This window comes from Poecilia latipinna, unplaced genomic scaffold (genome assembly GCF_001443285.1).
Source record: "Poecilia latipinna isolate Pla-1442-1.1 unplaced genomic scaffold, P_latipinna-1.0 Scaffold2124, whole genome shotgun sequence".
NCBI lineage: Eukaryota > Metazoa > Chordata > Actinopteri > Cyprinodontiformes > Poeciliidae > Poecilia > Poecilia latipinna.
The window spans coordinates 17306-40965 of record NW_015114740.1 but is presented as its reverse complement, the minus strand read 5'-3'; the positions used below and the strand labels follow the sequence as shown (position 1 = coordinate 40965).

The 23660-nt window shown below is 39.9% G+C and overlaps 2 protein-coding genes and 1 long non-coding RNA gene across 3 annotated transcripts; 2 read left to right on the top strand and 1 right to left on the bottom strand.

Moving 5' to 3' along the window:
* The first annotated feature begins 2717 nt into the window (after positions 1-2717).
* LOC106936355 (complement C1q tumor necrosis factor-related protein 1-like) lies at positions 2718-8092 on the top strand. The gene is made up of 3 exons (XM_015017302.1): positions 2718-3055; positions 5655-5855; positions 7524-8092. Exons 2-3 carry the CDS (start codon positions 5669-5671, stop codon positions 8069-8071), a joined length of 735 nt encoding a protein of 244 aa, XP_014872788.1. The 5' UTR covers positions 2718-3055; positions 5655-5668; the 3' UTR covers positions 8072-8092.
* A 282-nt stretch (positions 8093-8374) lies between these two features.
* Positions 8375-21173, top strand: LOC106936356 (uncharacterized). Its single transcript, XR_001422117.1, has 3 exons — positions 8375-9013; positions 9062-9065; positions 21163-21173. It is a non-coding gene; the product is annotated as an uncharacterized LOC106936356 (long non-coding RNA).
* chst12a (carbohydrate (chondroitin 4) sulfotransferase 12a) lies at positions 11516-22758 on the bottom strand. The gene is made up of 6 exons (XM_015017301.1): positions 22608-22758; positions 18353-18991; positions 16477-16629; positions 16209-16388; positions 14749-15299; positions 11516-14718 (listed from the first exon to the last, which is right to left on the bottom strand). Exons 2-5 carry the CDS (start codon positions 18716-18718, stop codon positions 14751-14753), a joined length of 1248 nt encoding a protein of 415 aa, XP_014872787.1. The 5' UTR covers positions 18719-18991; positions 22608-22758; the 3' UTR covers positions 11516-14718; positions 14749-14750.
* Between the last annotated feature and the right edge of the window lie 902 nt (positions 22759-23660).

The following is a 23660-nucleotide window of genomic DNA, read 5'->3' as shown; positions in this document are numbered from 1 at the left end:
GGAAAAACAAGTTTCTCAAGAACACTCAGACAAGTCCAGAACATGCGCAAAAAAAAAAAAAAAAATTCCCTGTTTGCAACATAAAAGCACATGAAAAAAAAGAGAGAGAGAGAGAGAGACTTGTGTTTCACACACATGTTCTCTTGCATACGTGTGCTGCAGGCCGAGTGGAGCCAGACGAAACGTTCTCAACGGCTCTCTGTCTTTTTTTTCTTCTTTTTTTTCCCGAGCTAAACCACAAGAATGCTTTGAGGTCTGAAGTTTGAGCTCACCTCTGCTTTTCTCAGTTTGAATGCACTTCCCCTCTAATCACGCTGATGCATCCGAACAACATATCTTGAAGAAAAATGAGAGTGGGGTTGCGGTCGGAGGGGGCTTCGGGGTGTGGAAATATCTTAATTTCACCACAAAAAATCTCTTAACCCTTGAGATCAACAGAAGAATGCGAATATCTGATCTACATTTGACCGCAGGCCCCAGCTGTTTGCTCTGTTGCTTCTTGTGAGTCGGTTGCATGAGCTTCAAATTCTGCTGTGGTCTGCAGACAGGAGGAGAAAATGCTTCCACTGCAAGGTGGGAGCTTCTGACTTCATTCATCGGGTGCGTGGGGACTGAGAGTCGACATGCAGCTGGGGACCTTTAGGAACTTGGACTAAACTCATAATAACAGCATCACTGCAATGTTCAAAGCACAGTATTTTCTGGACTATAGAGCGCACCTCACTATAAGCTGCACCCACAAAGTAAAAAAAAAACAAACAAGCTGGAAACATACATATATATATAAGCCACAGCAGACTATCAGCCACAGCAGACTATAAGCCACTGGTATCTCCGCCGCTCTGTTTTCCACAATCTGCTATTAAGAGCACAGCCCTGTGTCTCCAACGCCGAACCATGGATTCGTTCACGTTGAGTTTACATGCAGCGGTTATCGATATGTACTGCCAGATCGATAACCTTCAACTTGAAAGCTGCATCACATGAACTTCTTCCTGTTGTTTCCATGATGAGGGGTTATGAGTTTGAAAACATTTCTCCGTAGTGTCTGCTGCTAACAAGTGCTTGTTCCAATTTTGACTTCCAATGATTCACTTCCTGCTAAAGCGCCCCCTGGTGGTTGAAGAAAAATCCACAGAAAAGCCGTATGGTTCAAAGCGTGGGAAAAAAGTAGAGGCTTATAGTCCGAAAAATATGGTATTAATACTGCGTCCAGTTTTGCTCTGAACTGGGAAATCCTGACTTCTCAGTCGGAAAAATCCTGACTGTTACATGTTCCCAATCCAGATTTCCCACTGGGAAACTGAGAGCAACTCCGACTCCCCGCCAGTTACAACTTTGCGTTTCAACATGGCCGCTCCTCGCATCAGCAGTAGTGGTGGTGGGAAACGTGTTTATTTTACAAGACACGTGGTAAAAGTACGTCTAAAATCAACGTTACATGTACCGCCCTGAAACGCAAAACTGAGCGAATTCAAACTGCTGTTTGCTTAAATTACGTTTGAGGGCGCCGCCATGTTGAAATTCCCACTTCTTAACTCCGAGTTCCCACTTCCCAGGTAACTGGAGCGCAGCGTTAAGACTTTGGTGAGGATTTCAGAGGGCAACAAGTGGGTTTATACATGACTAATAAGTTGCTATTTTTGGCTAGAACCAAAACCAAAACAATCGACATCGAGATCACCCTTCACCCAACGATTGGTACGGTTCCAAACAAACCCTACAGCAGATAGTTTGTGTTGCTCTGATACAGCAACCAGGAGAATACTGAAAACTTTTTCATGAAGCATGAAGCCTTGTACAAAATGTCAAAAAAATCTGTTCATTTTGCTTGAAACAGCGCCCAGAAAAACACCAATTTGTGGATAACGTTCTGTGTGTTTTCACATGCAGTCTGGTTGGGGGTCATTGTTCATTTGAAAAACCTCTTTTTGCCCAACGTTTAACTTCCTGGTTGATGTCTGGATATGTTTCTTTAATATCCGTTCATTATGTTTTTCTTCCCTAACAATTTGAATTGTTTTGAGAAGCGCACCAGTCCCTCCTGTTGCTTTGAGGTTAAAGATTTCACAGAGTCTTTAGCTTTTCTTTTGAGGTGGATTTGAACATTTTACACCAAAACTTATACATCTTTGAAACGCAGAGCCCGGTCTGCTCCCCGTAACTGTCTGAAGGACATAATTGTGTGAAGAGATTAAACAATTATAACTTAGGGATGTGAAATGACGCCCAGGGATGAAGCAAAATCTCAAAGACGCATAAGTCTCTTCCTTAAATTTTGTGGGTTAACCAATCAGAAAACAGCATATCTGAGGAAGGTAAATCTAGATTAAGTCGAATGTTGTGAATTAATCCAGAAGCGTACAAATCCATAGCATCATAATCTGGGAATAAAGATCTCAGTGGATGCAAACTTCTGAATTTAATAAAATAAAAAAAGAATTTGGTCTCATTTTCTTGCCATTTATCAAATAGAAGTAGTTTAGGTAACCCAAACAGAAAGCTTTTAGTCTTCCTCCCTCCAAGCAGCTGAACTCAAAACTCGACTCCAGAGCTAATCAAAACATTCCCTTTCTGTTTCCCCTCGTCTTTCCGCTGGATTCCCTCATTCCTTGCAGCTGGCTCTCTGGAAATTTGAGAGGAATTCAGTGCGGGAGAAAGGCGAACCCTCCAGGGAGCGACGAGCGGCTTCCTGTGTGTCCAATCCAGAAAGTGTTTGTCAAGGCTTCATTAAACCTGAGCAGCAGTTGAAGTGAGATTTTCCCATCAGTCTGGGCGCTTTCAGAGTGATTAAAAACATTTCAAAACAATCAGGCATGGAAATCATACCCCACGTTTTTAGTTATTGGAAAAACGCACGACGCTGTCGCTCTGTTTAACTCAGGGGTCAGCAGGAAGCTGCTGAGCTTTGATCACCAGCTGGATGCTGCTGTTGCATAAACAGTCATGAAGGAGGGATCAGGAGAAAGAGGGATTTCCTCTCGGGGAAACTTCACTCACTCTTACAGAAACACGGGAAAGCTGCGGACTCGGGAATCTGCCTCCTGAAGCCGAGGTGAGGATCACTAACGTCCACTTTGTCTGGGTGATCAGTCTGTTAAGCTGCAGGTGCAAAACTGCGGCATGGCACCGACATGCTTTGAAAAATAAGAAAACAAAACAAAAAACTACTGAGTAGGAAAGGGAAGCTGCAGGCGGTTCCTTCTTTAAATTTTTAAAATCTTGGTTTGATAACATGGCTGCGTATATGGGATTTGTTACAGAAGACTGCTGTTTAGGAGACGCGTTCAGAAAAAAAAAACAACCTCACTGTTATGTAATGTGCTAGTGATAAACACCGAGCAGCCATCTGTGTTTCAGAGAATCTCCACAGTAGATTTATGGTTCGAATGAAACGAGAAAAACAACCACGTTGTAGCTTAGTTTGAGCAAACTGCAGCGAAAGTTGAGTTTTTTATCCATCAGGTTCTAACTAAATGAAAACATTCACCCCGAAGGGCTTGTTGTTTGGACATAAAAAAAAGAGAAGTAATCCATCCAGCACATCTGGTCATGACTGAAACAAGTTGCACTCCTCCTTCTGTGCGGTCGTTTGATTTGATTCGAGTAAAAAAGTTCCTTAAATCAGGGACCGAGTTCAACTAAAAGTCGTTTCTGGAGGACAAACTGGTCCAACTCAAGCCAAATTATACAAAATCCATTCCAGTGTGTTAAGTTTCAGATTAAATGACGTGAAGGCTGGTTTTATGTTAATTATAAAGCAATATGTCGTCATTTGATCATCTTCTTCTTTCACGTTGGTAAAAAGCCACCTATCTTTGCAGCGATGCCTCCTCCTAATCAAGCATGTGGTGACAGTGGAGAGAAAATCTTTAACTTTTAACAGAACCAGACTGGACTTAATGTGGGTTGAAAAGAGATGTAACAATAAAGAAAACAAGAAAAAAAAACAATAACAACGATGATGCAAGGAACCAGGCGTACTTTCAACATGAAAGAAAAACAAACTTCATATGATGTATTAGCACATCAATGGCTATTTACCAACTACAGTGAGAAAGTGAGAAAAATTGCACAAAAAAAGACCCTCAGCACAATACCACCAGCACTGTGTTTGAAAACTGAAACAGCTGAAACTCCTTCAACTATGTGTCAAGTTACTGTGGGCAAATAGCTCAATCTTTGTCTTATTTGACCTAAGAAAACACTGAAAATGTTCCGTTTTGTTTTCCTTGAACTAGAAGAAATGTCTCATAAAACTCAAAAATATGTTTTCAAAGTAGAGAAATCCTATCTAGACCCGATTGGTCTGGATACGTATGATTTTGATAAAATATTCCAGAAGATTCCTTCAAAAATTTGTCAGAATATTCCTTTAATTTAAGGTGGGAATCAGCTGCCGATGTCAGCGCAGTACTCACACTAGATACAGGGGGCAGCACTGATTCCCACTGCATTGACACGCAAAATGTAACAGATACTCTTTTAGCTTGCACATCATTTTTGTTTTGTTTAGTTTTTTTGTCATGTGGCGCCCTTCTCTGGGGTGCCGCCCTGGGAGGATAGACATCAAAGGCTTTGGAAACCAGGATGAGTGAAAACAACAAAGAAAAACATCCTCCAGTGCTAAACTAAATACCTTATATGTGCATATTTGAACTTATAATCTTCTAATTAGTTTGGGGAAAAAAGACTTTTCTAACTTCTATCATTCTTCTCCAGTTAGTTGCTGATTATTTGATTTATTTACTGCTATTCCTGATTATTTGACTTTATAAAAAACATTAAGGAGGGTGCAGGGATACTTTTGACATCAAAATAATCCTCAAAAACCCAAAGTTGTCCATCTGCTTTTTTTAAAGAGTTATTACACCAGGTAAAATCATGCCATCCTGGAAAATGATTTGAATCACGTGTGTCAAACTCAAGGCGCGGGGGCCAAATCTGGCCCGCCTTAACTTTTTATGTCGAGGGAGACATAAATAGCACCGTCAAGATAACAGTGTGCTTAAATATGGTTTTATCTATCAAATCAAAGCAGTTTTTATCTGTTTACTGCCAAATTACATCAATCAGTCCCTCCACTTTTCTGCAAACTATCGTGGAAATTCACACAAAATCAACAAATCCCTACATTTTTGATACGGTGAGTAATACAAAGTCGCATTTCCCATAAGTGCAAATATTTCAAAATTAGAAACCAAACACCTTGATTTTTATTGCAAAAAAATCCCCAAAAACAATTGCAAAATCCTGGAAGGACTGAAAAGATGCTCAATATTGCTTAATTTAAAGAATTTATTTATATTTTAACATTTTGTTGACAGGTTCTAGCAACAGATTATAACACAACCGGTGTTCTGAAAGATCATTCATGATCTTGATTTGGCCCAAAATCAAACTGAGTTCTACATGCCTGATTTAAAAACATTATTACAATCTCAAATCGATTATATTTATGCACACGATTATGACGTAATCATGTGCTAGAAAGTGTCCTAGTCTCTCTTCATTCAACCGGGCACATAGTTGGAAAAGCCTTTATTTAAGTGATATACTTTTAAGGACATACAGCATTTGTCTGAAGCTATTTATTATGCATTCCTGTATTGTAACTATTTATAATAATAATAATAATCTCCATATCTCTGCAGCCTTAAGGACAGCCATGTTGGGCGTCGTCCTCCTCCTCCTCTCCTCCTCCTCTCCTGGGGTCACGGTTCCTCCTCCCAACGCTCCCTGCAGCAGATGCTGTGACCACATGCCGCCAGCAGAGGGCAGCGGAGATCCTCCGACAGGGGCGTTTGGCCACGTCCCGGAGATTCGCACGTACATCAACATGACTATACTGAAAGGTGACTTGTTGCAAACGTGTTTTTTTTCTTTTTCTTTTTCTTTAAAAGCCGGAAATTAGAAATTAACTGAAAGAGAGTATTCCTCCACAAACCTGATTAATCAGGATTCACATATCCTTCATATTTTATTGGGGGTAAACTCAACGAAATATTTGACATTTACTTGTAAAACAAATTGGAAGCCGTGCACTTCGTATTTATGTGTCAATTTGTGTTTTTCTACTGCATAAAATCCTAATCAGATAATCAAGCTTGTGATTTGATTAAAATGTGACAAATTAATGCGAATATTTTTTGCAATGCAGTGCTTGAATCAGCCCAGTTCTTACCGTAGAGCCAAAAAATCCTTTGAGTTTATATTCATTTAAGAATGTAATTTTTAAAAGAGTTGGAATATTTGAACTTCTGATGTCTTCAATAAAGAATCTACAGGTTTAATTTGAGGAATAGATAGAGTCAAGTTTACAGCACATTTCAGCAACAAAGCAGTTCAAAGTGCTTAACATCACCATATCATAATGCAGTCATTATGAAACAAGCAGTGAATACAAAATTATCAAGCAAATACAAATCAGATATGATGCTCAATGTTCCAGTTACTGCTAATCAGGTGTGATTTTTTTAGCCCTGATTTAAAGGAACTCAGTGTTTCAGCTGTTTTGCAGTTTTCTGAACTTTTGTTCCAGATTTGTGGAGCATAGAGACTTAATTCCGCTTACTGGATTCATGAGTAAAAATTAAATGCCGACCGGTTCCCCACAGCTTGCCGAAACTTCACCAAAACATTAGATGAGTCTCACGTGACCTCCCCGTGTCCCCGTCTGCTGCAGGATGTTTTGTGGGTTTTCTTGGAAGCGCTGCCTCGTTTAAAAGCCGCCCACAGAAGGACGTGTTCATGTTTTTTTTTGTGTGCGTGTGCGGATTGGTTATTATGACTTGGCTCATTTTCCTGCTCATTTTCCTACAGGAATGTTCACTTTCAGTGTTGCTGATCAGACAGATCAACCTCAGGGTGGAGTTTTTTCAGAAATGAAAGGATGTGGACCTGATGGAGAGCAAGAGAGTCGGTTTCTATTAGCCTTTGCTCTGCATTTTGTTTTGTTTTTTTGTTTTTGTTAGTAAACTTTTTTTTTTTTTAAAAGAGACATTTCCTTCAATTTTTTTCTCCAATAAAGTATTTTTTATGCATTTTCAGTGGGTCTTAGTAACTAGGTGTTCAGTTGCATTTACTTTTAGGAGTATTTTATATTATGCTAGATTTTTTACTTGAATGATTTTGTTATGATGTATCACTGAGTAAAATTGTGTCAGCAATTGTAACCAAATACTAACCAGACACAGACACAAATCTGCAGTTTTTGTTGGTTTCAAAAGTTTTATATTGAAACATTTGGAAAAATGTTTCTTTTGACTTATTTCGATATTTTGTATTTATCTTATACATATGAATTATTTTCATTTTGGCCTTTAAAATACATCTGATTATGTCATGTTTTAGTATTAAATGACTGTTGGACTGTTTGGAGTAGCATTTTTACTAAATACTGTTTTTACTCTTAATTTGTTGTACGGCTACGTTTTACTTTTACTTGGATAAAAATATGTTCAACTTGAGTAAAGTTTTTGCCTACTCTACCCACCTCTGGTCTTCACACCAACCTCACTCAGGTGACAAAGGAGATCGTGGGGACAGAGGAACCCCAGGGAAAGTCGGACACGAAGGCCCTCCAGGGGCCCAAGGCGTGGCGGGGTCAAAGGGCAGCAAAGGCCACGCGGGTCCTCCGGGAGACCCCTGCAAGCTTCCGCACTCTGCCTTCTCCGTGGCGCGCCGTAAGTCCCTGCACAGCGACGACGCCTACCAGGCGGTGGTCTTCGACACGGTCTTCGTCAACCTCGACGGCGACTTCGACATGTTCCAGGGGAAGTTCCTCTGCCGCGTCGCCGGGGTCTACTTCTTCAACGTCAACATCCACACGTGGAACTTCAAGGAGACGTACCTGCACATCATGCAGAACGACACGGAGCGGGCCATCGTCTACGCCCAGCCCAGCGACCGCTCCATCATGCAGAGCCAGAGCGTCATGCTGGAGCTGCGGCCGCGCGACGCCGTGTGGGTGCGCCTGTTCAAGAGGGAGCGCGAGAACGCCATCTACAGCGACGACGTGGACGTCTACATCACGTTCAACGGATACCTCATCAAAGCCGGCGAGGAGTGAGAGAAACAGAGGGACATTTCGGTGAGGCTTTCTGAAAATTGAGTTAATTTGCCAAAGTGTTCACGCCGTTTTCACGTTTTGTCAGGTTACAGCCTCAAACTTCGATAAATCTCGCGATAAAACAGTAACATTTTTCTTGCCTGGCATGTCTTAACAAAATGTGCGCATAACGACTAAAACTCCATCCATCTTCCGTGTTTAAGGAAATAATTCCTTCAGCAAACAAGTATTTTTGGTATTTTTGGTAAATATCTTGGTACATTTGAAATTAAGACAAAACTAACTTTTTAGCACCACAGAGGAGCTTGTTTTACGTCAATAATCCCTTAATATTGATGAAAACGTTCTAGATATAAGTTAAATAATCTGCCAGTGGAACAGGACATTTTACCTGGACAAAATGTGTCACCAAGGTGATGTACAGTATTTGTTTTTCTCCACCGTTTTGATCTCGTCTCAGCAAAACGTCTCTGTGTTTACTGTGTCCCTTACATGTGGTTTTCTTTTCCACACATCTATATTAACTATATTTATCATATTTTGGTAACGTCCAGCCTAACAAACAGGCTAAACTCTGTCAATACGGTATTACATCTGGTTTATCCCATAAAATTTAAATAAAAATAAAAACGTTGCGACATGAATAAAATGTGAAAAAGTTTAAGGATGTGAAAACCTTTGCAGCAGTTGATTGTTTTTTTCGATTTTTAATTTGGGATTAAAAACCAAAACGTTAAAGGAGACATTACGTTGATGTTTTTTCTGTTAAATTCTCAGCTTGGTTTTGGGGGCTGGCGTCGGTGGTGCTTGTGGTTCATCCATCCATTACTGGTCACTCACTCTGCCACGAACTTATAAAACTCTAAGGATTAAAGAGGAATAATTTGACTGCGATATCCTTCTTCTGTAAACCAATTTGTTAGACTTGATTGTAAGGTATAGGTTCTTTATTCTAGGACTTTGAAGTCCAAATTCACTTTACACTAACAGATCCGTAACAGCTTCATGTTTACTGTGTTGGAGTCATTTGGGAAACTTTAACTAAGTCAAGAAGCCACTGAATGCAGCATAACCACACTGGGAAATTCGACCCAGGACTGTAAATTTATGCTGGAAAGAAAATAACTCTCTCTGAGGGGTTTTGACCCAACTTTCATTACAGACATTTCAGTACAACCTCAGGAAAATCTGTCAAATTGTGAAAGATGTACAGGATAGTTAACAAACATCCTCAAAAATTGTTTTGAGGCTCTATTAAAGTCTTTCAGCGTGTTGATGTAGGCTAAGAAAATGCATGATCTGTGCTTTTCTAGTGGTAACAAATTGTCTGATTTAACTGGCTAATTTTAAAATCGGTTCAGGGTTTCGCTCAGTGTTTTATAAGCCTGGCGGGCCACCAGGCTTTACTTGTGCCCCCATCAGGCTAATCATTGCTTATTTATTTAAGTCTTTTAAAAATGTTTGCAGTTTTTAAGACTTTATAGCAGGGGTCGGCCGGCCTCCTGAACAATACCAGAGAGCATTCAGATTTTTTTCATTTATTGTATTTTCCAGTTTATATGTGGATTTTTCTTCAACCACCAGGGGGCTCTTTAGCAGGAAGTGTGTCCTGTAAATTGTGGGGCGCATTGCTGCCATCTGTTGGACTTTTAGGGAACTGCTTGACTTTTATGTTATTTAATCAGTACGGTTGTTTGCTAGCGGTAGAGCAGATGAACACACTTTATGAACGCCGCATTCCAGGTCGAGTTCTTCGAAGCGATGCCTGTAAGTAGCAGCTTATACTTCAAAACGAGCCTTTATGTTAACATATTAGAAATTAATATGTTAAAGTTACTTTCCCTCAATGGAATATATATTAGTTAGTCCCAGTGACCGTTTCACTCATGGGTTTTGCCCATGTGCTTTCTGGGTAAAAATCAATCCCCCCCGCACCCCCTGTCAACAATCTCCGGCCCCCCACCAGAGAAGGGAAAAGTTATTTGGCCCTAACAGGAAAAAGTTTGGGGACCACTGCTTTATAGTAAGTGTTCATGTGTTAATTTTCCAATCTTTCAATAACACATAATTATCAAGTGATATTATCAAATTTCCTGTCAACTTCAAACATTTTTTAACTCAAAAACACAATGGGCTGCTGGATGAATGACTGCCCTAGCGCCCAATCACCAGGCTTAGCGAGTTTTCTGGAGGAAACCTTGTACGTTTCTTGCCAACAAGTTTTTTTCTGTGTTCGCACAAAACTGAACTCACTGAATTATCTTTCTGAATGACTCAGACTAGGGACAAGGAATAATAAAAAACTGATGTTGCCAAAAAATGGCAACAAACAAGATTTTATTTATTTATTCAATAACAAATAAATAAATGATGTATGCCTTAAAATTACTGTATACTCTATTCCAACTGTCTACATTCATTAGACACCAGAACATTCAACTACGTGAGTCCAAGATGATTGCATCTAAGCTGCTTAGCAGATGTGTAAATATATGAAAAAAGGAAAATCATAACTAAAACCATTCTGTTGGGTATGTTGTAAAGTGTTTAAGCTTGAGTGACAGATAATGGACATAAACTCAAACTTGAATAATATGCCTTTTGTTATTTTGACTCATCACGATGAAAATCTAGACCAGTTTATAATTTTATCACTATGATATTTTGATATATGTTGCGTACTATTAAAAATATGGAGTGAAATTAAACTGTGTTCCTCGTGTCTATAAGAGACAATATCGATGAGATAGTGTCAGAAAATCAAACAGTATTATGTAAGGGAGCACCAGCAGGCGGCGGCGCTGCAGGAGGAAACGGTGCCACTAGTTGGTCAGTAATGTCTCTTCACCAGCCTGCCTTCAGTCTCCATGGTAACCAGCTGTTCTGGATGAATACTAGCATGGACGTTAACTCAGTTTCACTCTACAACATTAGGCTAACAGCTAATTGCTAGCAGTACTAGCATAGCACGTCCAGGTGCATTCAGAGGCGGCCATGGAGACTGTTAAAACAAGCTGGTTATTCTCATTTGTGGGTTTACATCCTTATCTATCAAAACAACAGGCATTAATTAGGCATAGAGACAAAGTTAAGTATACTTATCAGAAAGAAGAGAAGCTTCTACAAAATATAAGTAATGTCTTACAATGTCTTATAAGTAAAGATTATTCTTATCCAACCTTCAGTTTGTTCAAGGTTCCCTAATGCTGCTATGTTCCTGTTCCTGTCCAAATCACATACATTTTACTTGAATGGCATGTTTTCATCTATTTTGAGGAGACATTTGTGTCAACTCTTGCTTACACCAAATCAGTGATCCCTAATCAAATTATCTAAAATATTTTTGATTTGCCTAAAAGGAAGTACTGTGTAGATTTAAGATAAATCTTTAAATTGCAACTAGCAGTGTCTGTTTGGTGTACTACCAATTCTATGTATTTAAAAAAAAAATGTACAAAAATCAAAGATGAGTTTTTTTCTGTGGGCGAAAGAAGTGATTCTGGACGGTGTTTTGAATGGATCCAGTTGTAGTTCTTTAATTTGACCTCTAGATGGCAGCAAATCCCTGCTAATTAGCATTTAGTTGTGTTTTACTCCTGGGACGTTTTAGAGAGAAAAAATCACGCCCAGGAGCCAGCAGACCCACGGCCGGAGTAGTTCAGCGTGTGATAAATGTAGATTTTAACATATTAGACAAAACAGACATAGTGAGAACCTAAAAGTCTGTCAGTATGTTTGTTGTAAGACTTAAAATGTAACTTGTTTCTGTAGCTTTAATTAGTGATGTTGAGTTGTCATTTGCAAAAAACACCACACACTCATATTCATTTGTTTTATTTGAACCATAAATAAATTCCTTTTTTGACTTGCAAACATTTCTGTTTTGATGTTATTTTTCCCCTTTGCCCATTGACAGAAAGAAAAAACAAAAATCAAAAGTTGGAATTTTACACAAGAAACATCAACAAAGAAGATGAATAGAAAACCAAAGGTATGAAAATACAACAGGACTTACAGTACAAACACAGCAGAGGTGGACTATGTCCACACCCGCAGTATATGGCCACAAGATGAAGACAAAACTTCCTCCCGCCCCGTAAACAATTCTGCATAAAGATCAGATTTAAAAATAAAAACATTAACAAAGAAACACCAACACGTCTGTGTCTATCACAACAAAGAGTCTGAACAACAGCGACATCCAGCATGGAGTGTGATACTATGAACACCAGCACAATGAAGGAGAATCCAAACAAACGGAGAGATTTATAGCAAAGTCCCACGTTAACAGTTCAGCCAAAAGGCTTTGTTTTTCTTTTGGTCCCTAAATGCAGTTGAAGTCAACACTCAGTATATCAAATATTCCTTTTTGTGAGTCTGTGATCTTAGTAAAAATCAAGTCCTATAAAAATACTTTCTTTTTTTTTTAAGCTGCGTAAACTTTTAGCAACCAAAGGCACTGTCTTTTCCTCACTTTCATCACCTAAACCCATCGATTCATCAAGACCATAACTCCAGCCTCACATATTTCCTTTTAACTAAACACTGATCATGTTGAACCAGCTTCCAGCTGTGCAGGAGTTCATCAGAGCTCAAAGTAATGCTACAAAAACAATGCAATGCGCCGCATAATAAACGCAGAAGCAACCTGTGGATATCATGTTTAGGGGTAAATGACAGCATGTAGTTGCCGTCTGCAGCAGAGCTCAGCATCAGTAACGGGTTCTCGCTTGTTCTCCATTTTTGTTGTTTTCGTTTTTCCTTACCGTAATGTTTATGTTTGGTTTGCTACCAATATGAAGCTTCTAAAAAGTTACAATCTTAAAACCATCAGACCGTTTCTACGTCTTGAAAGTCCTTCTCAGATAAAGTATTTGAAGCATAAAGTAATGCTCCACTCCCCCTCCCCCACATGCTGCTGCACACTGCTAGTCAGCTGGCTGAAAGAATGCTACACCTTCCCATTGATTACAAAAAGACGGAAACTAAAGGCAGCCCTCCATCTTCCTCGTTAATCGTTACTAAACACATGTATTTGAAATAAAAGTAGATCATGTTGTATTTTTTTAAAGAAAAAGTGGAGATTAACAATGTGAAAAAGATAATCTGTCATTTTATTTGCTTTAACATAAACTCTTATCGGTGTGGAGGTATAACAAGGTTTACAAAGTTACGGCCTTAAAACCGTGAAGGTTTTCTTCCACAGTTTGGCTTCAAGAGCAACGCATCGCTGCTCCTGCCGGTCAGGAGGCTGAAACACGGCCACCACACTTCTCCCTCGCTTCGGCTGGGAAAATACATGTAGACCTGGTGTGAAACTAAAGGTAGTGCTGCTTTAAGACGACTCACTGAACGCTAGAAAGGGAAGGTGTGAGCAATGAGCACAGCTAAATTCAGTGGTTGGATTTCTGTGTAGATTTCTGCTACTTTTTCACCTACATTATAGGCAGCATAATTGAAAGTGTAATAATAAATATGCTATTTTCTGTGAAATCAAAGAGAACCTGTGATTAGTTTTTGTTTTCCTTTTGTGTTAGTAACATAATACTGATATTTTTACTCAAGGTTTTCATACCTTAAGTCTCTTAACTGCACTTTTCTCATTTTGTACCCACTTTCACATGTACTTTTGTATAATCCTCTATAAGTTACTACGTCGTAGTCATGATCTGCTGTGTTTAAGTGGCTCTAATAAAGCTTAGAGCGTCCTCAGACTCATTTTTGTAAAGTAAGTTTAATCTACATGATTCTATGAAATACTAATTTTACCAAGGGAAGTAAACTTACAAGCAATTGTTATGAATATTTGTTTTAAGGTCGTGAAATCATGACGGCGTGAGTTAACCCAGACCTGTCTGAAAAGAAAACAAAAAGCAAAGACACAAATGAGAGATTTCCCTTTGAAAAAGATTTTTGAAAAACAAGCAGAGGCACATCTGTGCATCAGTAACCGTAAGAATATGTCTGAGACAAGCCGAGACAAACCCAGGTCACCAGCTGCCTGCTGCTGTGCTTCCTTATGCTGAGGCTACATCGTGGCAACCGGCTTCAAAACTAGCCAGACGCCAGCAGCTGTACTGAGTTTATAGCACGTATTTTGCACGCAGAACCTTGTATAACCGATATAAGTTAATCAGCTCGGTTTCAATGCACGAAAACATACTCTTAAAGTGTGGATACGAGGTAAAAAATAAACTTACTTCAACATAAAATCCCTTTCATGCTTAAAAACATTGCACTTTAAACAATGTGAAATAAACCAGATAACTACTGATAGTGCAGTGATAATTTAAGATAATCCAGCAACACAAAAAAATAATCTAATTCCGTGCAATCACAACCAAAACGGTCTCTGTGCATCGTTTTGTTTTTTAAACAGAGTGCTACCAAAGTGTGTGAATTTAGTCACAAAAGTGGGCACAGATGGTATCACATAAAAACATGGAGGTTAAAGTCCCTAAAGAGGGCAGAGGGACACACAGCTGAATGTAACTGCATGCTTCTTCTGTGACTTAATGAGGCCATGAGTGTTTCTAATCATGTGCACATTCAGTCCAGCAAAGACACGGCGCCTCTCGCTGGCCGTTGGGGCTGTGGCGCCCGCTCCTGTGATTTTAAAAACTAAATTTCGCCCGGGCGTTTGCGCGTTGAGGATGAGAGTCCATCCTCAACGAGTCAATCACTCGTTGAGGATGGACTCTGGCCTGTCGTAACCAAAAAGCCGGAAGTCGGGCTCATAGAGCTTGTAGAGCTGCCGGCGTGCCTCCACAGGCACCGGACCAAACCAGTCCGTCTCCCAGCTGCTCGCCGTCAGATTCCTCTGCGAGGTGGGGAACTCCACCACGTTGTCCACCCGCAGCAGGCGCAGCAGGTGCTCGGCGTCCTCCTCCGCCGTTTCCAGGTGGCCCACGAAGTCGTACTGGATCTGGCACGGGTGGCAGAGGCGGTACACCTGCCGCCAGTGCTCGTTGAAGGGCATGTCCTTCTCGGTCTGCGGGTCCAGGAGGTACTGGGTGAAGTGGGAGAAGGACGGGCGGGCGCCCAGAGCGAAGGCCTCGTCCACGGAGGCCGGAGGCGTGGGCTGGTTGGCGTAGCGGCGCAGCATGACTTGTGCAAAGCGCCGGTAGAAGTCCTCGTTGCGCATCTCAAATTTGTTCCTGTAGGCAGAGATGAGACGCACAAACGGGTCCCGCACAAACAGGAACTTGGTGTACTTCTTCAGCTTCACCTGCCAAAGTTAGGTCCAGCGTTATTTTAAAATACACCAGAAAAATGTATATCAATGCACACTCTATTGCATTTTAGAGCAAAAAATTCTCAATAGTCAGTCAACTAATTTAGTAATCAATTAATCGTTAACTAGAGCTTACAGACTCAAAAGAGGCCATTTGTTGAAAGAACAAAATATTCAGAGAAGTAGTGAAGAAAAAACTGTACAAAATATATACATTTTGAATTTAAGGTATCTACACAGGTTCTACCCAGAACTCCTCAAATGACAGTTCTAGCTTCATCTGACTCAAATTCTGTAAAAAACTAAAATAAATCTCCTGTTGCAGTTATGCAGTTATTAATTGTTTAATCAAACAATTAGAAAAACCTTTTCACTTTATTCATGTGAAGTTGAGGAAAAGGGACAGAGCTTTCCACACGTTGATGCTGCAGATACATCCTCTGCAGCAAATTATCAAGAGTTCACTAAAGGATTTTAGGCAATAAAATGTTTATTTTCTTGCTTAAAAAAGGAATGCATTGTTTATTTTCATGTTTTAATTTATTCCTAAAATTGCATAAAACAGGCTAAGATGAAAAATTTTCAAAATGTTCAAATGATTAATCAGTTAATTGTCAGAATAATAAATAGATTAACTTATAACTAGAATAATCGTTAATCACAGCTCCAGTGTTAAGCAAAATCTTGGCTTCAAGTGAAGGAACGACTTGAAGCTGTGGACCGAGGATGCAACACAGTTCAGGCGACGATGGATGGATCTAGTGGAGAGTTAACAGCCAGACCACTGTGTTCACGACGTTTAGATGTTGGCTGTGCTGAAGCGTCTACTTTCTCAGGTAAGAAAATGCATTGTGATCTTAACACAGTCATGAAATTAAGTTGGCAGTATTTTTCAGAACTAACCTTCATGAGGTGCTTTGCGAACTTGCCGTAGCGCTTCCAGAACTTGTTGAAGGTAAAGTGCATGCTGCTGTTGTGGACCAGGTCCCTGGGGATGGCCAGAGGGTCTCTCTGAGGAGCGCCGTCCTGCTGCAGGCTCTCGCTCAGGACGATCATGATGCGCTTCCAGTTGCTGCACGCTACCTGAAGTTACATTCACAGTAGAGAAACAGATCAACCCGATGTTATAAATGTGACAAAATGTACCAAACTGGCTAACCACGATGCGTACCTTGGGAACATAGCAGTAGATAATGCCGTGTCTGTCATCCACAATGAGATGATCCAGCTCTTTGTTAGGAATGTCATCAAACGAACGGTTTTTGCCCGGAAACGAAACGCTGTCGTTGGCGCAGACCTCCTGGAGTAACCGTCGCCTCTTTTCCTGATTATTCCATTTGGAGAAACAATTATGCAATAAATATCACATGTTGGTTTTTACACTGATTATTTTAACAAGAGTCAAGCATCAAAATTAAACACGTACCAGTGTTTTTATTAGAGGTGAACCGACTGCAGTTTTCCGGCCGATCACGGACCTTTTAAAAGTCTGACCTGTCGATTCTGACCAATAGCAATTTCTTTTGTTGGAAAAATCACTAAATATAGCGAAAAAGTTGTTAAGTTAACCATTGTGGAGATAGATAAGATCAGTGGAAAAGATCGGTTTAACATGTTAGTATCGGCTGATTGCAGATCAGCCAACATTAAAGAAATCGGGGCAGATTTATTTACGAATAATTGAATTAATCGTGATTAATCAATTATTAAAATAATTGTCAACTAATTATCAATCGATTAATCGTTAACTGCAGTATACAGACTCAAAAAAAAGGCTATCTGGTGAAAAAACATGTTAAGAAAAACAATTAAACCAATTAAACCAAAACTATATATATATATATATATATATATATATATTTATATATATATATATTCGCCCACATTTTGTATTTAAGATAAAATCATGTTTGTCTGTAAACATGTTTCACCCAAAACTCCCCTAGTGGCTTCACCTGGTTCAAATTCACTAAAGGGATGCTATGTTATTGAATTTTAGGCAACTAGATGTTTTCTTTATTTAAAAAATGAATTATATCTTGTAATATATTTCGATTACTGTATATATAAAAAAAGAATTGGTAGTTAATTAAAAAAATCTGAAGAATGTGCCAATTTTTGTATCCAACTAATGAATTCAACTTCAGAAGAATCGATAGAATAATCAATCACCAGAAATAATTGTCAATTGCAGCAATAGACTTATCAATGCACTCCTCATATTTATTCGATGCTTTTCTCTCTTCAGCAGAAAACATCCCCACATCCATTTCAGGATGAATAATTGAGTGTTTATTTGCACAAAAAGCACCATGGCAACTTCTTGTAGCAGAAAGCAAAAGGTGAGACAGGAAAGTCTTTTATGAACTGACCTTGTGGGCCGAGACGTTTCTACTATCTGAGTTTGACAGCAGAACATTCCTGCTACAAATACTGTGACTAAAACATGTACGACTTATTATTACTACTTATCAAAACAAAAACTGGAATTTATGATGGAAAACCAGATTTAGGTAAACAGTTATCTACAACTATTAGGGCTGAAACGATTAATCAGATTGTGATTAATCACGATTAATCATATACTGACATAACTGTCAACTAATTTAGTCAGCTATTAATTGCTAGCAGGGGCATACAGACTCAAAAAAATGCTAATTGCTGAAAGAGCAACATATTCAGAGCAGTAATTAAATCTAAACTATATTAAACGTATATACATTTACCATTTAAGATGTATATATAAAAAAACTTTCTCTGTAAATATGCTCAACCCAGAACTGGGATAGTTTTAGCTTCACTTGGTTCAAATTCTGTTAAAAAGAAAAAATGTAACCTATTAAACATCTTTCGGTATTCAATTATTAATCGGTTAATCTAAAAAAAACTCTACAGATTAGCTTTGATCCAATTAATCATTAGAATAATCGATTAGTAAAATTATCATTAGTTGCAGCCCTAACATCTTTAGTCACGATTAGGTCACGGTTTGTCTGGCCCTCTTATCCGCCTCTTTCCGTCTAAAGCTGCCTGTCAGCTCAGCTCACCTGCCTCTCCCGCAGCTCCGCGGCAACTGGCGTCAAGTGAATCTTCCACTCCCTCCGGGGGACGTAGCGCTCCTCTGACTTCTCCGACTGGTTGCTGGAGTCCACCGGCACCGTGTCCGTGGGCTCCCCGGTTCCCGGCTCCAGGAACTGGTTGACGAAGGCGTCGATGTCGGACAGGAAGGACGGGGTCCGGGTGGTGTGGGGCCTCGGCTGGGGCGGCGGGTGGGGGACCTTGGGGCCCGGGGATACTGGGGTGTGCAGGTAGAGGTGAGCAGCTCCCACGTCGTCCCAGTAGATGATGATGAGGAGGATCATGAAAGCCGAGCCCAGAACCACAAAAATGCGGAACATCCTGGATGTTCCCATAGTGACAGCTGCTTGCTACAGAGTCACCATAGCAACAGACTTATGATTTTGCAGGGCGTCTGCACGGCGTTGCCATGGCAGCAGATTATAACAGACACCTGCGTGTTTTCTCATGCATGCACCGGGGGGACGTGGAGACTCGGTTTTGCTGCGGGGCTAAAAACAAACCAGAAGCCCCATGCGGGTGCGGTTAGAGATGCAGCGGCTTCTGAGGAGTCTGGGGTCGGATCGGGCCAAACATGACGGCAGGACTGGAGCCGGCCCGTCAACGACCTGTGGAGAAATGAACACAAAACACGTTTTCTTGAGAAAAAGTATCCAACGGATGACGACAAATCCTATTAAATCACATCTGAATCGTGTTCTTTGTCTCTTTTTGAAAACAACAACAAAAAATCAAGGTCACACAAATCACAGCAACACCATCTAATGTTTTCTGGTGGAAGATATGAGCAAACTAACTGAGAGATGTTTTTCAAAGATAATTTTAGATGGCTTCATCAGATTTTAGATTTAAGCAAAACAAGCAGGCCTGTCCCGATAACAATTTTTACTGGGCGATAAATTGTCCCAGAAGTTATTGCGATAAACGATAATATTGTTGCCTTGAGACAATTTTCAAAAAATATAATGGTAAAGGCATAGTACTGCAAGAACACATTCCCAAAGATTGATCAATTTCTTATTTTAGTCTACATTTAATACTGGAAATTGAAGACATTTTAAATATCCAAAATAAACAAATAAAATGAAATATGAAGTCTTTGTAAAAAAAAAAAACTGTCCTTCAAAAAACAAAGGGATAGTTAAGCCCAAAACACCAGATTGAAGATTTTTATCACCCACTTTTTGGAAAAAAGGAAAAAACAATAAATCATGCAAATGAATATTATTGAACTCGTTTTAATTTATCCTGCGATTAACTGATTTATTGTTTAATAAATAAATTATTATTAATGATTTATTTATTCTTTATTTTTAATGCTTTGCTTGTTATTGGTGTTTAAATAAAACCTGCCAAGAGATGTGAAAGTTGATTTTACTTAGATTACATATTTTTTATTTTATTACAAATTATTTCAAGTTATATACAGTTAAAACCAAACATTTACATACAGTAAATAAAAAGACACACATTTGTTTTCCTTCCTCAGTGCCTGAAGTTATGAAACAAAGTTTGAGGAAGTCTCGGGCGTGATTTATGGTAAGGCTTGTGCTGAATTTAGCATTCTGGCCCCACACCGCTTCCCAGCAGCAAGATCACAAACGTTTGTCAGATATTTTCAGGTCAGGGAGACTCGGCATACCAAAGAGGGATACGCTGAAGCCCGCAGCAGTGTTTGCTTTAAATGCCACTCCCTCCTCAGATAATAAAAGTGCCAGTGTGAGCCACCCTTGAAGGGAGAGGCGGTCATAAAACGCTTCGCAGCCTGACCTCGGCGCACGCTGCACGAGGGAGACACACAGATGCTCACTGTGCTCGCGCGCTAATTAGCTTGGAAGGGTCTGAAGTGGAGGCAGTGTCTGTTCCGTCCCCGAGTCGCATTTCCTGCATCTCGGGGATAATTGGGTTCCAGTCTTCTAAACTTCTCCTTCCTGTTAGGATCAAAAGTCACGGAGCGTCATTTTCTCTCCCCCCCCCCCCCACTCACTTCTAAACCTGGAGCTGCCATGCATCGTGTTTCTGTAGCTTGTCTTCCCCTGAAGCGAAGAGGCAATTATTGACATGGAAACGTCTGTTAGGAGTCAGCAGACATCTCTCCTCTTCCTCCCTACAGACATTTCAGCTGCTGTCTTACTACATCGTGTTGTATTTATCATTGCCGTCGGCAACAACACGAGTGCTTCAGTGCAGTTTGTACTTCATAGACTAGTGGCGCATCAAATAACTCGTGCTGGGTCAAAGGCTGCCCATTTTCCTTTGACCGGCTCGGACCAGGCAGGTCACGTTCTGACAAATCCAAGTTTATTCTCAGTTTTTCCTGTTTAAAACTCGAATAATCCCATATTTCTAGCCTTCGAATACATTAAGAAAACAATTTATTCTGAGTTTAGTAAAAAGATAACGGTTATAGATTTATGCTTGTCCTGCGTAAGTGGGGATAGCTGCAGTAATCCCACTATTTTTCTGTTTCATTCAATTACCTCCATCAAGAAACTGAATTTTTTTTCTCCTTTCATGCCCCACATTTATTACATTTAACTGCTTAATTCAAAACCAGGCTTACACCAGTGAGTCTGTTTGAGGTGATTTTGAGTTTTCAGAAGGAACTCCAGCAAGAACACCCACTGAAGCTGGAGTGTTTGTAAAAATCTTTCCGTGTTTTGAAGTCGCATCGAGTGAAACTCAGATAAATGTTGGCATCAAATTCATCCATAAGTGGTATAATAATGTGAACGCCTCCATTTTCTGAATTACTCAACCACTTTCAAAGACAGCGAAGCAAATTTATTTCCTCTTTTTCATGTGTTTTCAGTCCAGGGTTTCCCCCAGTGTATTATAAGCCTGGTGAGCCACCAGGCCTTACTTACCCACCCACCAGGCTAAGCATCATTTATTTAAGTTAAATGAGGCTTTTTATACTCCTGTAATGGTGATACTAAAGACAGATTAAGCTAGGTTTATAGTTGACGCATTGATGGGCTTCACATACACTGCCTGTTCCTGCACCTCTGAATTTGTGTATCTTTTAACATTTTTAACACAAAAACATGGTGCATCACCAGTTTGCTGCCCTTGCACCCCTTCTACCGGGTTCAGCCAGGTTTCTGGGGGAAACGCTGCAGTCTTATAGGCAAGAAGAAAATATTCAAATAGGTCAAAGGTGGTAAAAAAAAAAAAAAGAAAAGCTGAAAATCTGAATCAGCAAGGAAAAGCAGGTTTAAATTAGGTCACAATAACTGACCATCTAGGTTAAAAAACATTCAGTAATTTGAATTAGAGTTGGACAATATATCAAATTGCAATGCAGTTTCATTGTGTGTAACATTTTAATAGCAAAGCACTGTTTGAATGTGTTATTTATAACGATGTAATAACATTTAAGGGGGCATTCAAACTCTGAATGTTATGAACAACTTTAGTTGGTTGGATGGATTTTTTCTGTCTTTAAAATCCAGAACAGTGGTGGAAAACAAAGAGACTATTATTAACAATGTTGCAATAGTCATCAATTGTAATGATTTTTGTTTGTTTTTGTTTTTCTTTACATTAGGATTAATCCAAATGAAGTTATTGTGATGATTTCTGCTACTGTTATGAATGTAAATCCATAACACTATATTAAAAGAGATTTAAAAAGCATTATGGTTAGTTTTGTGTTTTAATTATTCCAAACTGATTAGAGAATCAGAGTAATTTCATTTCCCACCATGCATTTTCAAAGAGCTTGAACTTTGAGGTCGTGCCATTCACCTTAGTTGATGTCCGTAAGAATTTAATTTCCCACCACGTCGCCCCCGTCTGTAACCTGCAGCTCCAGCCCAAACGGGAGCCTGGGCTGACCGCTCGGCTCATATGAATCCCTCCGTCCAGTCCGCAGCAGCCCTCAGCGGATGCCAGACCGGACACAATGCTACCTTTGACGGACGAGCAGCGGGAGCCCTCAAACCCCAACCCGACCGGGACTCGCTCGGTTACAGCGTCGTGTGCGGTGCATTTAGGCGAACACGTATGACTAGTGGGTAAAGAAAACACCGAGTTTCGGTGGTCACGGTGGGGTTGTCACGCTGTCAGGGTGTCTAACTGTCAAACAAGTCCAAAGCACTGGGGCAAAGGAGCATGCAGGAGGAATGAGCAATAAAACCTTATAATATTTAGTATTATGGTCATATTTTTATGTAAAAAAAAAAAAAAGAACAAAGGCATGTAAGAACTACGCGTCCTCACCTCTCTTTTCCCTTCCGGCTCCTCTAGTCGCGTTAGCTGAGCCTGCCCAGTCGGCGCTCCGTGTGATGAGAGCCGCTGTTTTTTCCGTGGGAGATGGAGCGGGATCTCAGAGCGAAACACCGCGAGAGTTTGGTAGCCTGATGTTTCTGCAACGTGAGCTCATGAGGGGGAGATAAATTCACTTTTCTGGGTCAGCTCCAACATGACATTTCTCTGATCCGGGATGATTCACGTATTTCCATCCTTCCCACGGGAACAGATGGTTAAAAATAACTTTAAAAACCGGACTGCAACATTAAATGTAAAAAAAAAAAAAATTAACAAAAACGAGAGAAAAATAATAAACAGTTTATTACAGTTAGTCGCTGTGACAATCGTTATCTTGATTAGGTGATAGTGAAGACAGTTAGCTGATTCATGTTGTAACCTAATCTGTGAGGGATCAGACATTGTGAAAAAAATTTGCTTAGTGTAATCTCTTTTTTCCTAGCAGCTGGCTCAATTCCCTACACACACACAGTTTTACAACACAAAGTGGGGGAGGTAGTGCACCAAATTTAGCTTTTCTGCTCCATATACCTGATAGGAGCCGCACTGGGAATATTTTCCCACATATTTTCCATGAATGTACGATTATTTGGCTTTCTTGGAAAATATGTTCCTCAAAATTCCCATTTTTCCCTCTAGAAAACCACAATAAACACTTTTGATGCTTTTTTAAAAATGCTTTTCTTCATGTTTTGCTCATTAAAACATAAAGATAGATATCAACAATAATGTGTTTTCTAGGTACAAGTTTGGACAGCCTTCCTCCTCATGTTAAGACCTCGCTATTAATCTTCAGGGAGACGAGTTTGCACTGCTCCTTGGATAATATATGAGGGTTTTCTTGCATGCGCTGTGTGTTTCAAGTTACTCTACAGATCTGGGCTTTTACTCAGTCCAGCAATTTCAAATGCTTAGTTTTCACTCAGTCCCTCATGAATTTATTGATATTTTTGAGGTCGTTTATATGTTGTCGGATCCAGTTCTGCTTCAGCAATATTTCCTTTA